The 15,449-nt window shown below is 39.0% G+C and overlaps 1 protein-coding gene across 4 annotated transcripts in view; it reads left to right on the forward strand.

Moving 5' to 3' along the window:
• The window catches only part of myh10 (myosin, heavy chain 10, non-muscle), a 50,085-nt gene that overhangs the window by 15,324 nt on the left and 19,312 nt on the right, over positions 1-15,449 (forward strand). For 2 of the 4 annotated variants that reach the window (XM_061678591.1, XM_061678593.1), the window contains exons 4-12: positions 4,443-4,470; positions 7,515-7,617; positions 7,824-7,853; positions 8,465-8,482; positions 13,279-13,371; positions 13,549-13,612; positions 13,706-13,804; positions 14,129-14,272; positions 14,523-14,618. In XM_061678591.1, coding sequence (XP_061534575.1) covers positions 4,443-4,470; positions 7,515-7,617; positions 7,824-7,853; positions 8,465-8,482; positions 13,279-13,371; positions 13,549-13,612; positions 13,706-13,804; positions 14,129-14,272; positions 14,523-14,618 — 675 coding nt within the window. The remainder of the gene's footprint in view (positions 1-4,442; positions 4,471-7,514; positions 7,618-7,823; positions 7,854-8,464; positions 8,483-13,278; positions 13,372-13,548; positions 13,613-13,705; positions 13,805-14,128; positions 14,273-14,522; positions 14,619-15,449) is intronic. The other 2 variants (XM_061678592.1, XM_061678594.1) reach the window with 1 other exon arrangement.

Raw genomic sequence — 15,449 nt, forward strand, 5'->3', positions numbered from 1 at the left:
ATGATATGGAAACCTAGTTTACGCGCTTACCATATTACATTATAGCGACTCAATACGGTGCAAAGGGGCACACAGCAATACTCATTTCAGCCACCCACTGTTTTCTGGAACTAAAAGTATCTCATATTATATTTACTAATTTTTCAGGCAGTTGATGCACTCAAGGTTTTCCGTCCGTTCATTTTCCCATTGTTGTGAGTGGAGAAGAAAGTTAACCGGAAACTCATTCGCTGATCACTGGCGAGATCGGAAGTACCTCATGGACGTGGGGCACATACTGTAGTCCTTTCCCATTCAACTATTGCAAATTATGTGTTTATTTACAATCACATAAAATATTCAATTACTTCAGTACCTAACTGTATATTACCAATCAATAAGGTCTTCAGTGCACCAATTTTTTTTGCCACTGTAGTTGCCAAGTCTATTGAGAGTGGCAGGGAGGCATTAGGACAAATAGAAATGCTACCGAAGTATGTCTTCATCTTCACCTCGTCAGTCACTTATTTTTCCATTTTCTCCTTTCCATTCAGCTCTTGGCTACCTTACTGCCTGTCAGAAGTGATTTGTTATAGACCAGACAAGATGTATTTATAAAGCAGAGATGCTTTTCTTCAGTTTGAATGAATACCTTGATTGAAATCAAAAATATTATTGTTCCTTGTACAGTATATCTCCCTATCAGATTCCATAGCCTTCTCGTCAAAAATGTTCCACATTGGAAAGAAAACACTGAGGATCTCTTCTGCATATGTTTCCATTTGTAAAATTGTGGCTGACACACACTAGTCCAAACTCAACTGACACCAGTGCTCTTTGTTATTTCCCCCTGAAATTAATTATTTTAATCAATTCACCACTCAACTTTTAAAACACTGTTGACATCCATGTCAAATCAGTCACCTCTTTCCAGTAAAAAGTGTTTCCTGATATGTGGAAGATGCACCGTATTACGGTGGCATGGTTCAAGTCATTAAAACCTTTAGTAGAACTTACTGAACCATCATATCATGGTGTACAAGCATTTACTAGGCAATCACAAAACACACACCACAGCCATAGAATGTGCAAAGAATGACTAAAAATCAGGAGTACTTTTTAGTGCTTTTTAAATTCAGTTATGTAATACTATAGTTTTGATATTTGACAACACGCATACAGCACTTTCTGTGGGGGAAATCCAATGAATGTCAGTTTGCGTGTATAAACACAGCTTGGGTGGAAAATCAACCATACGTTTTTGACCACCTATGTTATTTAAATGTCTTTTTTTCTATGCCGCCGCCTTCTCGATAGATTTTGCATCATAATTAAAAGTATCATCTGGTCATCTAGGTCCATTTGTTCTAGCAGGCACTGTTCCACGGTCGCCATAGTTGTTGCTTTGTTCCTTGTTATTGAAAGGAAAGTAAGAACGGCGACCGGAAATGGCTAAAAAAAAATGCAGAGGAAACTCCACCCTGTGGAGTACCACTGGAGTGACACCAGCAGTAGTGACACCCTTGACCTGGAGGTGAACTGCAGTACATTTTCAAAAGTGCACGTGTAGGTTGTGCTCGAGTATAAAGGCAAACTACGCGCCGGATGACCGCAGTGACGTCAGCGGGGTCGCTGTCCACGCGAGTATAAAGAAGCCTTCAGTAGTAAGTAATATCGTTTAAGCCATAGGTGTCAAACTCAAGGCCCGGGGGCCAGCTCTAGCCAGTCCCATCGTTTTATATGGCCTGTGAAAGCAAATCACATGTGCCAACTTCCATAATTCCTGCTCAAATCTGTACCAAATTTCAGGTTGTCATATGTAATAAATAATTACATCGAGATATTTTAAGCATTTATTCCAAAACGCTTCTTACAGTAACGTTAACAATAGATGAACAAACTATTATGCTTGGCTTGTGATTTCAAAAGTAGTTATCCATCAATCTGTTGTGTACTCTATATGTAATAATAAAATGAGGCAATTAAAGAATTATATGGTTTCACAGTCATAACCAGCCTGCCCTCTGAGGCAGACCATAACTATAATGTGGCCCATGACAAAATTGAGTTTGACACCCCTGATTTAAGCCATTCGATGTATTGTAGTCTGAGTTTTTTTATTTTTACTCTTTTTCTGTAATCATGATTTAGTAAAATTGTCTCTATTATCTCTTGTAGTGAAAACATTATACATTTTTACCTCGTGTTAATTGTGGCTTTTATATCTTGGAGGGTAATTAATTGTCAATGCTGTAGCCTTAGTCACGTGAAATTGACACAATCTCCTCTAGTCATGCACAGCCCACAAACTGCCCTTCTAACCATCAAGTATCATTATAGGAAAATTGTGGGGAGTTTGTTTTTTTCCTCATTTGCAAAGATTCCGAAATTGTCTGTTTCCTTGACATTATATCCAGTATATAATGGCGGTTGAATGGTTAGGATATGGAAGTGAAGAGGCAGGATCTATCTTTCCACAGTGTCTGCAGTCAGTCTGATAAACAGCAGCTATCTGAGTGGTGTTGGTGTGTTGCTTTAGATAGCAACAGGAATAAAGGGGCTTGTTTAAACAGTAGCATACTGTATAACCTGGTTTTGTAAAGATTCTACTCGGCTTAGACCGTTCTCAAACTCTGTTAACACTTTCTATTTGTGTTTCTCATGGATCCCAAAAATGTCTTTCAGGATAAATTTAAAACCAATTTCCGACATTAACCATTTATACAGGTGTTGTCCTTGGGCCCCCCATTCTGTGTCACTGCCATATATACAGAACACCAACCCGGAAAATATGAAAAGAAATTCCAACTTGATGCCCTGCGATTGGCTGGCAACCAATTCAGGGTCTCCTGCCCGATGATAGCTGGGATAGGATACGGCACGCCCACGACCCGAGTGAGGAGAAGCGGCTCAGAAAATGAAAAAATTCCAACTTGAACGGTTTAACTCATTGGCGTCTCCCTGCTTTGATGTCACACTATTTACGTAGCTTATGCAGGATATAACGGAATTGTACCGCAGCTGAACTCATCCAGAATGCTTGGTGGCTGATCATGCTCAAGGATACTTTGACAGGACTGGGATGGAACCTGGAGTTGGACCAGCAACTGTTTAATAGTTTGATGCTAACTACAGCTCCCGAGCTGTGCTTCTGGTATTCAAATGGCCTAACCGTCAAACTGCATTCTCACGTTTTAAAAGAGTAGTCTTCTGACCTGAACAGTATGTCCACTCTAATACAGTCTTGTCTTGATTTTATACCAAAAAAATCTGGCATCTGAACAGGGGTGTGTAGATTTTATATATCCACTGTACAGCCGCCAAGCTCAGATGCATTTTCTTGCAAACTGGTATTGAGAAAAGGCCAACGACTACAGGTGCGTATGTGTGTGGTCGTGCCCCCTTGTCACAGAATGTAACTGCAGGAAGTTCCCAGTTAACGCCAGGAAATCCAGATTGTCCCTGACGATTCCTCCAGCTGTGTCCTCATTCAGATACCTTTCCACATACTCAGCACTTCACCCCTGTCATTCTGCCAGTGTCAAGCTGTTAGTGCTTCAGCATCTACGCAATACGTTGACATATACACAAGACAGTTAGTGCAAGTCTTTTTCAAACTATTCCCCCTTAAAATGAATGAATGCCAGCCATTGAAATCCCCTTGAAGGTTCTCTTTCCTCCAGCCCTCTGTGCTTCAGTAATTATGTTTTACTCATAACTTATTCCTTCATATTTTGTACAGTGTATATTTACAACATGAACTCTACACTGTGACTCTATTTCGCAAATCTCTAGGAAATTTGAAGGAGAAAACTATATTCCTCATAAAGTGGCCTGGGGGTGAGTACCAGGTTTTTATTAGGGCTAAGGCATTTATTAGGTGGTAGGCCTCTGTAGTAATGTTAAATAATCTTAGATATTCAATCATTTGTTTTTAACAATTTCTCATAATTCAAATAATCCAATTCCAAATTTAGCCTGTATTGTGAAAAATTTACTTTTTATTATGTTATGAAACTATTACCCATGTTTATTGAAGTGAACTACACACTTGGCGATTAATTGGAGCTGTCTATTCGTGGAGGTCACTGTTTGAAGAAATACAGTACATGATTTCCAGCTGGACACTATCTCCCTTGGAAAAAATACTCTGCTTGTTTCGTGTGACTATTTTGATGGTGACTATCCAGTATTCTTATCTCACTTTTGCAGTTGTTTGGCTTCACAGTGTCACTTCAGCACCATGGTTAGGCTATTTCAGTTGGAGTCTTGTGGAGTTAATTTTTTAAAAACCTGAATTTAGAAACTGTGATATATCCCTCAATTCTGAAAATCGCTGATGAGACTTCTCTTGAAGTCTTGATGCTGACCACTGTCAATCAAAGGGCCACTAGAGACAGTGTCAAAGACAGACTGCTGAGTTTGACCTATTCTTATATATGTCTCCTTGTTGTTTCCCACAGATCGAGAGGACCAGTCCATTCTTTGCACGTGAGTCTCCAGAATCTGTAGTCGACTACTGTTTATAAAATTTATATTGCCAAGGTCATGACTGTGGCTTCAGGTCCTTGTGACACTGACCAGACTGTTGTTACTTAAAAGAAAAGCATGTTTGACATTTTTGTCTCACAACCATCTGGCCTTTCTACTAACAAGAGTGTGCAGATGACAGGAATGAAGCCTAAGAAAATTCCAAAGTTATCAAGACCTGAACCATGCCACAGCCCTGCTCTTCAAATAGAGGCAGGCGTCTTGGTTTTGTCCTTCCATTTTTACATTGGCCGCAAATACCTAAGTGTAGTTACTCTTTTACCAACTGTGATTTTTTTTGCAGTCTAACATTTTACATCAGACAATAATCTAATTTAATCATTGGGCATGGGCCGGTATCAGATTCTGATAGTATAATAACTGTGAACTGAAATATTGTGATTGCACTGTATCACGGTCTTTACGGTACTCTAAAACTAATAATTATTTAAAAATGGTCGGATATAATAACAGCTTTTTTTCCTATTGATTGTGCTCCGTAGGTACATAAATACGCGTGAAAAAAAGTAAGCAATTGAAATTTTCTAAATAAAATTAAAATGTAGACAAGTAAAAGTACTAATTTCTCAGAAAATTGGTAGCAACTTGGATGCTCTTCTCCGCTTTGGAAAGTAACGTTAGAGCGAAAACGAACTGATGTTAGCAATGCTAGTTAGCTAGTTACAGTATTTGCTCCAAGACAAGTTACCGTAATTTCTCGTGTATAATGCGCACCCCCCCCCAATTTTTTAAATAAAAATAAATATTGCGCACTATACATAGGTATAGGGGGAAATGAAAACACATTCACATTTTATAAATGTATGCCGCCATCTAGAGGTTATGAAAAAGCTGTACACTTTTATTCCAATGTCACCGCCACCTAGAGGTTATGGGAAAGGTGTACACTTTCATTCTAATATGCCGCCACCTAGAGGTTATGAAAAAGATGTTGCCTACACTTTCATTCCAATATGACAGGGGTACATATGACTGCATGGTCATAAGTTTACATACCCTGGGAGACTTTGTGAAATATTCCTTTTTTTTTTAAAGTATGACTGAACACCAATCATCATTCATTTCTTTATGGTTATGTTTTGTTTAGTGATAATGCTTTTCTAAACTGCTTGACAGTTTAATTTGAATCCCATTAAAATAATATTAAATGTGTTTCGCCTGGCCCTTCATGTTTTCTTTAAAGAATTGTATCCATCTTAAAAATTCTGCCTGGGTAATCAAACATATGAGCGCAACTATGTTTTCTCCATCCATCCATCCATCCATCCATTTTCTGAGCCACTTCTCCTCACTAGGGTCACGGCGTGCTGGAGCCTATCCCAGCTGTCATCGGGCAGGAGGCGGGATACACCCTGAACGGGTTGCCAGCCAATCGCAGGGCACATACAAACAAACAACCATTCGCACTCACAGTCATACTTACGGGGAATTTAGAGTCTCCAATTAATGCATGTTTTTGGGATGTGGGAGGAAACCGGAGTGCCCGGAGAAAACCCACACATGCAAACTCCACACAGTCGGGGCCGGGGATTGAACCCGGGGTCCTCAGAACTGTGAGGCTGACGCTCTAACTAGTCGGCCACCGTGCTGCCCTGTGTTTTCTCATTGACTAAATAAAAGTAAGGCTGTCAATTTCAAAATACGAGCAAGTAAATAAAAAAGTATTACTTTCTTACTTATTACTTCAGAATAATTATTTGAAAATAAATATTTCATGTTTTGATCATATGGGTAGAAGCAAAATCATGCATTGTAAAAATGCATTATACATAGGTAGAAGGGTTTTTCCAGAATTTCGAGGTCAACTTTGGGGGTGCGCATTATACACGGGAAATTACGGTAACTCTGGTAGCTGGTCGCAAATGTTCTTTTCAAGACAGCGTTATAGTAATGTATTAACCTTACCTTGAATTTGCCTCTCTTCGTAAACACGTTTTGCATATCCTTCTTCGACCAAGATAAAAAAACAAAAAAACGATGAGTATCAAAGTACCTGAAAAATCCCCATTTGATCAGGGGAAAAGTCGTCGTACTCACTGCCTGCTCGCACCAGCAGCAGGAAGTGGAGGGGTCGTCTCTTTGCTTGCCCTGACGACTCCAAAAACTAATACTGCTGATGGTAAGTTTTTGCAATTTTGAAACCGCAACATGTTTAAAATCGCAGTGTACCTTGAAACCGGTAACGGGCCCTTGCCTTCTCATCATCTGTTGAGGACATCAGCGCATGAAAAAACTGCAGTGCTTATTACAACCTCTAGTGATGTACAGTAGTGTGTTATACAGTATATATTAAAAATGGTATTTGTCATAACATGATGTTGTTGAGCTATACTTGGTCATATTACATGCCCACCCATACTGTAGGTTATTTTTTGTAGAAATATATACATTATATACAAGATGTGATTACATGTGGAATTTCACACCCAAGACTTTTACCTTCAAGTAATACATTGGTATTAATCCCTCCACCATTACCTGTGCTTTAAACATATTTACATTGACACACACTCGCTCACCCTTAAGACTCTAAAACTATTGTGAATTTTTGGCTTGTGCAAATTTGCACTCACGGTAAAACCCCAGACATGCTTTAAATCTCAACTGTCCCTCAATTCATTTTTTTTTTTAAAAAGGCTTACAGTACTTTAGAGGATTTCCTCCCTGCATTTTTTGTTTGCAACACCGCAGTGGGAGCAGCAAAAAGCAAGCTCGACATTTACAAAACTACAACTTGCGAAGCTAGACCAATGCATCAAATTCATAGAAAGACGCATGTTAGTCCTAAGCAGCCCTGTGTGTTTTTGCTAATGTTGAGAATAGTCCCGCTTCAATCTGACAGGGTCTGCAAAACGTGTACTGCTGTCTCTGCTCTATTGGCGTTTTTTATGGCAGAAATTGAGATGGGATGGATTTGTAGTTCATTCCAGGAGAGGGGTTTTGCAAAGCTTCTTAGGAGCCTCATGTTCTTTTGTCTCACACAGTGGTGAGTCTGGAGCTGGCAAGACGGAGAACACAAAGAAAGTCATCCAGTACCTGGCGCATGTTGCCTCCTCCCACAAAGGAAGAAAAGACCACAACATTCCTGTGAGTATTACCTGAACAATATTATATCAAAGAAACTGAACAAATTAAGTGGAGTATCGATGGCTACATAAATAAGTGACAGTCACGCTGGGATTTCTGTAGGGTTTGGGTTTTATGATAGTCAATGAGTTATGCTCCATGGCTTTAGACAGCAGATCTTTGTATGCAATCTAACACTTTGCAATTTGTTCATTTGTAACAAACAGCCAGAATCTCCTAAGCCAGTGAAGCTGCAGGCAAGTCTCTATTTTTCATTATACATTTCATTTATGTGCATGCAACAAACAATCTTTCACTATATCGGTCAAATGTTTGGTTAACACCAGTCGGTATTTAGTTGGTGAAAAGTAAACAGTTTTCAAAATGGAAACATCCATGGAAAACAGATTTGACAACGCTGAAACATGGAATTTCTTGTGTTTACTTTGTTCTTTTACTATCAGGCGCAAAATGCAGTTGTAAGTACCGGTGAATTTTTTATAAGATGGAATGTCCTTTTAAAATTCCATGATTATGTTTCACGTACATACCTTGTATATGTAAATGTGCCATTATGTAAAGTTGTGTTCTTGTCTTTTTTTTGGGGGGGGTTCAGTTAACGTACGTTTTGGGGTACTTTATGGGTTCCTTTTCTATGTGCCATTTACAAACATTTAAACCTACCATCCGAACCACTAGCAATAATTCAAGTTACAGAAGATTGTAAAGCATGTAGGACCAATAAGAATGGTACACTGTTATTATAATCACTGTCGGCTGCGTTCTGGTTCTTAAGTTGTTTTTATCATGACATTGTCATTATTGATTCTCCATGAGAATAACACTTGAATCCCCTCATGTCCTACAGAGTGGAGCCCTCTTTTATGTGAGTAGAATGTAGCTTTTCACCTGACTCACCTTCCTTACAATACAAAGGGGGCTCTACCCACTCTGCTTCCATCCACACTTTGCTCTTAGAAAGACTAATCATGCTTTAATATACAGGTGCGTCTCAATAAATGTAAATAAATATGTTGTAATTTATTGAGATGTACCTGTATGATTTTAGGTTGGACTAAAGGAGCTTTTCATCCACTTCCATTCACTTGCAGTGGTTGTCCTTGATTTTTCCTTTTCCTTGATTGCATGAAACCACACTTGTGCTGATGGAGTGAGCGGGATTTGCAGCAATCTCACTTGGGCACGACTTGCAGTGTGGCCGCTTGATTGCTACTAGTGGCATCCTACAGCATTAATCAATCACGTTTACAGTGGAACCTCAAAAGTCGAATTCTGTAAAGGTTTTGTCATATTTACGACGCCCTCCTCATTTGTCATTTCAGTTTAGTAGGTGTTATGAGTTTTTTTTTTTTTATTTAAATTTTTTTTTTAACATATTAATATTAGTGGTGTACTTGTATGGCCATTCAGATTGTTGAAATGTCACTTTTCCTCTTTTCGGAATTCCTGTGTTCGACCTTTCAAGGTTTCACTGTAAATTTCTTTTGACTAATATGCTGCTATGCCATCTAACTTATAAGAACACCCCTGCTGCATTGTTAAATACAGTGGTGCCTTGACTTCCGAGTTGAATTTGTGGAAATGAATGGAAATGACATTATTCCAGTCCAGCCTCACATTGTCTTCATTCTTATGTGTGCGCTTTTTTTTCTTCTTCCCGATAAAGAATATAAGCCTGTGACTATTCTTAAATCGTCTATCTACATGTGTTGGTACCATTTGTCTTCAAATATCTGTTCCTTCATGGTTTTTAATAATGCTACATTGTTAGCTTATAACCTATCTATAGCATTTTCCATTGTGTGTTTGCCATAAGCTAGCGGACTTTCCAAAGGCAAAGTAACGTGGATGTTTTAAATACGCGTGTAAGTGTCTTTGTTTTATGTTTATTTTGGCAATATACGTCACCTGGGAGTGGCTTCTTAAAGCTTATTTTTTGACAAAAGTTTCACTTTCGGCCAAACTTTTGCTTGTAGTGAAGTGAGTTGAGTTTGGTGCCACCATATGCAGTAGCGCTTGTATCTCAAGTTTTTGCTGACAAAACTGCAAAGCAAAGCATAAAATCGGCCAAGTGACGGCTTGTATCTCGAAAAAAAAAAAGATCGGGTCACTCGTATCTCAAGGCACCACTGTATAAGGTTCTTACAAATGTATTTGTTGCTTTTTGCTCAGTAATTTGCATCTTACATTTAACTCCTCATCTTTTAAGAGACTTGAGACGTTATCACCAGTGTCTTTTATAACAGTTCTGCTATTGAGACAATATTTGAACCTGCCTCCTGTTAAGCCTTTATTTATGCTAATGAAATATTTGAGTGGTCCAGGGTTTTGCGTCAGGTTTCAAGGTTGCGAACAGCGCAATGAATTAGTTTGCCCAACGGGTGTAACAATACATGGTCAAGTGGCACAAGAAGGCTTACTTTTACTTAGTGTTTTTCATTGGATTGTTTTATTATCTATGGTCTTTGGTTTGTCATACAAATATTTACTGTAATTATAACTGTATCACTGCATTAGCATACGTTAGTTAGTAATATACTGTGGCGCATTCTGACTGCCATACAAATTTGGGTTATGTAGTTGCCATCGGAAAAGAACTTCGGACTGCCTTTGTTCGGGACTTGAAGTCGGATCATTTTAGTAACACGCTCCATTGTTTTCTGGATTCATCCAGATGACTTCCCCACATCAACTTGATCGTGACCAGATTTATGTACTTTGTACTGTTTCCAAGGAGTGGCCTTTTACTTGCTCTTTAGACAAGTGAACATTTTTTGTGACCTACAGAGCAGATGTTTTACCATTGAGTACACATCCTCAACTGGAAAGATTTAGTGGAGCAGTTTGTCTGATCCTCTTTGACTCTTCTCAATCTGTCCAAAATCATCTTCACATTCCGCCAAAAGTGCCTGTGCTGCGGAGAGACACAAAGTTGTAGCTGAGGCAGAGATGTGCAGAAAATGACTGAATAATTAGAGGGCCGCAGAGGGAGTGGACGTACAATTCAGTAGCAGCTGCGCAACAATTGGAGTCACTTATGGAGGCTGTCAATTGTCAGACACACTACTGACTCCCATTGCATCAGAAATGTGGGTCAGCTAAAGTTGCCCCCCCCTGGTCTTTATAATCGGCTTGTTTTTTATTGTGTTTGTGGGCCAAAGGAAAAACATACACTTGAGTAGAGGTTTCCAGTTTACAATCCCAATCTGCACCACAGGATTGCCATGTTAAATAAAAACAGATAACTGGACTTGTACCAGCTTTTAGCCCGTGTCACACTTGTCCAGCTGCTCAGAAACTCAATTAAAAAGCATGAACCCTCCTTCCAAGTCTGACATCACATGCCTCAGTGCTGATCCCTCAATGTTCCCCTTTGTGGAAAAAAATGGCCCCTTTAGCTTCTGCTACTATTCCTGAATTTCGGCAAAAATATATGCCCTGAAATAATGCAGCAGTAGAAAAAATATGCCTTTCCCTCAGCATTTTTTATTCTCTGGTTGGGATTTAGGTCACAATTTGGCTTTAGATGAAAACAGTAAATGAGCCACATGTTTAAACAGCTGCATGAAAAGTGTATTTATTTATTTAGCTTCTCAAAAGTGTCCAGTTCGGCCGCCTATTCACGGAAAGTTTTTTTTCTCTGCGAGAGAGCCACGAAAAACATTTCCCAAGATAACCTCTTGCCAATTATGTCATCTATTTGCTACATACTAGTTAACTAAAAAAATGTACAGTGAAAGGCCAAAGGTTTAGTTTTCCAACCAAACATTGTTATGCCCAATATCAACAAGAATAGCATTTATGCACAAAGTAATCAGACAATATTGTTGTACAGTTGCACTCAAAATTACAAGACTTTTTAAATAGTTTAACACAACAGTCACAAGCAGTACACTATTTATTGAACGTTTCCACATTTTGCAAAATATACAATTGAGTGTTGAATCATTTTAGTGCAACCATTTTGGTTAATTTACGCTAGTTACAACAATACTACTTAAAATCAACAATCATGAATAATCATGACACATCCATTTTTACAGTCAGTTGACTTGCATTTGTAAACATTTTATTTTAAATTCTCAATTCTGTGCCAAAAGTCAGATTATGTTTCAGAATTTAGTTAAATGTTTCGAGTAGACTTTACACCGATTTTATCGGGCTGATCGGTATCAGCCGATATTGAGCATTTTAATTTCATAATTCGCCGATTGATCGGCTCCGCAAAAGACATTTATGCCGCGTCGCCGCATGCACAGTATATTTGAATCCAAAAGCTAGTTTATTTTTAGCCTTGTCGCGTGTATTTTGACTTAGTATTGGAAATATCTGACAGCCAATAAAGTTATTAAAATATATATATTTTTTAAAACATTTCGGCGGTGTGGAACAGACAACACGTCTGAGTCAGACAACACGTAATGCCCGGATCAGCCTGCAAGACAAATTTGCTCTTTCACGATTGCACTATGTCAGACTACTGCAATAAAATCTTGTATTCCGATGCCACAATTTTGTACGATCATTCGACTTTATCTCGTCAACTCAAACGCGACTCGTTACCGTGGCGATGACAACAAGAGTGGAGCGCGGCGACTGTATTATGAGGACAAAATGGGGGGAAACGTGTGGTGGTGGTCACAGGTGCTCAGGACAGGAGAGGACGTTCGTTTAAGGCTTGCTTGAGGTATGTTCACGTACTTTTAATACGATACGGCTCGCAAGCAGGCAACAAAACGTTATGTAGCCTAGCAAGCTAGTGTTAGCACGAACGGTTGTAGGTAAACATGCCGCCATTCTTTCGAATCATGCTCTAAAGTTTCGGTGTGAGAGAAGTAATTTAATTAAAAATAAAGTAATTTAATTACAGTAAGTTAGCACCCATTATTTCTGCCATGTAATGTTGGTTTGACCTGGCTGATTCGAATACACGATCTGACTAGAGCAGTGATTTCCAACTTTTATGGAGCCAAGGAACATATTTTACAATTAAAAAATCTCACGGCATACCAACAAACATGTCACAAAAATGTCACAAAAAGTGCATTAATTACATAATTACTGTATGTACTTCCTGCCATCTAGAAAAAGCATTTAGTTGTTCTGTCTGTCACTATGCCTCACTGGCATAAATAGAGGAACAAAGATACATTATTTATTGTAAATATAATTTTTTGAGCAATCAAGTACACAAGTATATACAGTAAATCAGCAGGTCATTTAAATAGACACATTCCTCCATCTTGTGATCGGATCGGTTATCGGTTTTTTAAACTCGCTGATCGATGATCGGTCCCAAAAATCCTGATCGTGTAAAGCTTAGTGTCGAGTTTTGTAATGCAGAACTCCAAACTTGAATGAATGTGTTAGACAGTATGCAATAGTGTGCACTCGTTTATTAATGATTTCTATCCTTTTTTTTTCTTACTGCTGTCATTCATCTATCCAGCTTTGTTTGTCTACTTACACATTGTCAATGTGTCCGTCTGTATGAAACACATGACCTCCAGATGTTTGCTGTCTGTCTGCATGGAGCTTTTATTTTTTACCTTGAAACATCACCGACACGCTATTGCTTTCTAATTATTTGTGCATGTTCTTTGAAATTCTAAAGCGCTGACAAAGGATCGCTGTAACACCCATTGTTTTTTTTCCCCACAGGGTGAACTGGAACGTCAGCTTTTACAAGCTAACCCCATCCTCGAATCATTTGGAAACGCGAAGACGGTGAAAAATGACAACTCATCCCGTTTTGTAAGTGCCAGATAATTTTCGTCTTTTCAAAGTCACTTCTAAATCTCAACAATATGTCATCGCCTTGTCGGGTCATAAAAGGATTCAGCTATTTAAATGCGATAGCAGCAACAGCATGTTAGAGATTGATGACTGTGTAGCTTGTGCACTTCCTGAAGCATCTTTTTTGTGTTGCAGGGGAAATTCATCCGCATCAACTTTGATGTCACTGGATATATTGTTGGGGCCAACATTGAAACATGTATCCCTTTTATGTCATCCTTTTTGTGAGAAGGAAATTAAATGTGAAATATTTAGATTTTCTTTTTTCTTTCCTTGACTAATTGGCTCTCAGATTTATTGGAGAAATCCAGAGCTATACGCCAAGCCAAAGATGAACGCACCTTCCACATTTTTTACCAGCTGCTGGCCGGAGCTGGAGAACACCTCAAATGTGAGTATTTAACATGCATGCTGTCAATGCAGAACATGGTGCTGGCTATGCCTCGCATGGTGCTGGCTATTCCTCGATGTTTACATTATATGGCTAAAACAGTGAAACCCTTTAAGTCTTCATCTTAACAAGACTTGATGGACGATTGTATGCTTCTAACTTTGTTTTTTTTACAGTTTGGGGAAGGCCATTTTCTGTTCCAGCATGACAAAACAAGTCCCACAAAAGCATGCTTGAATGAGTTTGGTGTGGAAGAAGTTAAAAGCCCAGACCCCCTTGTGTCCATGGTTCTGAAGGTTCATTATTGTATTCTTACATCCTTAGCTGACCTGCTTTTGGAGGGGTTTAACAACTACCGTTTCCTGTCCAATGGCAACATCCCAATCCCAGGCCAGCAGGATAAAGACAACTTCCACGAGACCATGGAGGCCATGCACATCATGAGCTTCTCCCACGAGGAGATTCTGGGTATGTCTCCATTGGTTAGAGTGGTGGTGACCATGAATAAGACATAGACACGAGAGATGTGAGCATTTAAACTGCCTCACAGTTCGACCCAATTGAAAACAAGCGCCAATAGAAATTGATGGATTTTTTAATATAATCCTAATAATGTCTGAGATTATTGTTTTTTTTAACCCCCTCTTGACCATATTCACCACATTAATGTGAGGCATAGTTTTTTTTGTCTATTTATTCTTGTTTTCTATTTTCCTAGCCATGTTGAAAGTCGTGTCCTCGGTGCTTCAGTTTGGAAACATTATCTTTAAGAAGGAAAGGAACACCGACCAGGCCTCCATGCCTGATAATACAGGTAAAAATGTTCTTCAAAATATGAAGGGTTAATGGATGTAGATTTAATACACTGGTTTCATACAGTATCTGCATTCATTCAGTCCAAATCACAGTTATTGTGCTAGTTGTTAACAGCATTTTTTGCCCTTGCGGTCAAGTATTAAGCTCCTTCAAGCAAAACTAATTTTGTTCTTAGGTTTTATAATGTGAGATGAATGCTTGTGATTTCTGTATTTAAACCCCCCCCCCCGCCCCCCACAGTTGCACATTGAACATTCTTCTCCAAAACCAAAATAGACATTTGAAACACAGCATTTTATTATTCTTTGCTGTTATTTTCCCCTCACACTTCTCTAATGTTATAGACATTGACATTGACATAATACATAGATAAGAAAATGGCAAGGAATTGAAACATACAAACCAGTTCAGAGACCTCAGATTTTACCTTCAATCAAGTGTTCCTCCCTTAAATGTAATGTTTTAAATGGTACACATAAACTGACACACATCTGCTGCGTAATTATGTACCTAGAAGCTCCCATCTTTTCCCCTTCCCGTATATGTTCCTCTCCTTTTTCAGCCTCCTTTACATTGTGATCTGCATGCAGAGAGCAGTAGGATGTGGATGTATGCGCTTTCTGTCCTTGAACCTTGTCAACCTGCTATTAAAGCACATCACCCTGAAGATTTATTCCTCAGAGGAAATGGGCCCCCGAGTTCCTCCACTCCAAATGTGGCTGTGCATAGCGGTCCCTTTTAAGAGGGAGAGAGAGAGAGAGACAGTGGGAGACTGAGTCACGAGTGCCAATGAGGCAGCTAGGCAAAATATTCCCAAATGTGACTAGCG

This window comes from Phycodurus eques, chromosome 6, assembly GCF_024500275.1.
Source record: "Phycodurus eques isolate BA_2022a chromosome 6, UOR_Pequ_1.1, whole genome shotgun sequence".
Classification (NCBI taxonomy): domain Eukaryota; kingdom Metazoa; phylum Chordata; class Actinopteri; order Syngnathiformes; family Syngnathidae; genus Phycodurus; species Phycodurus eques.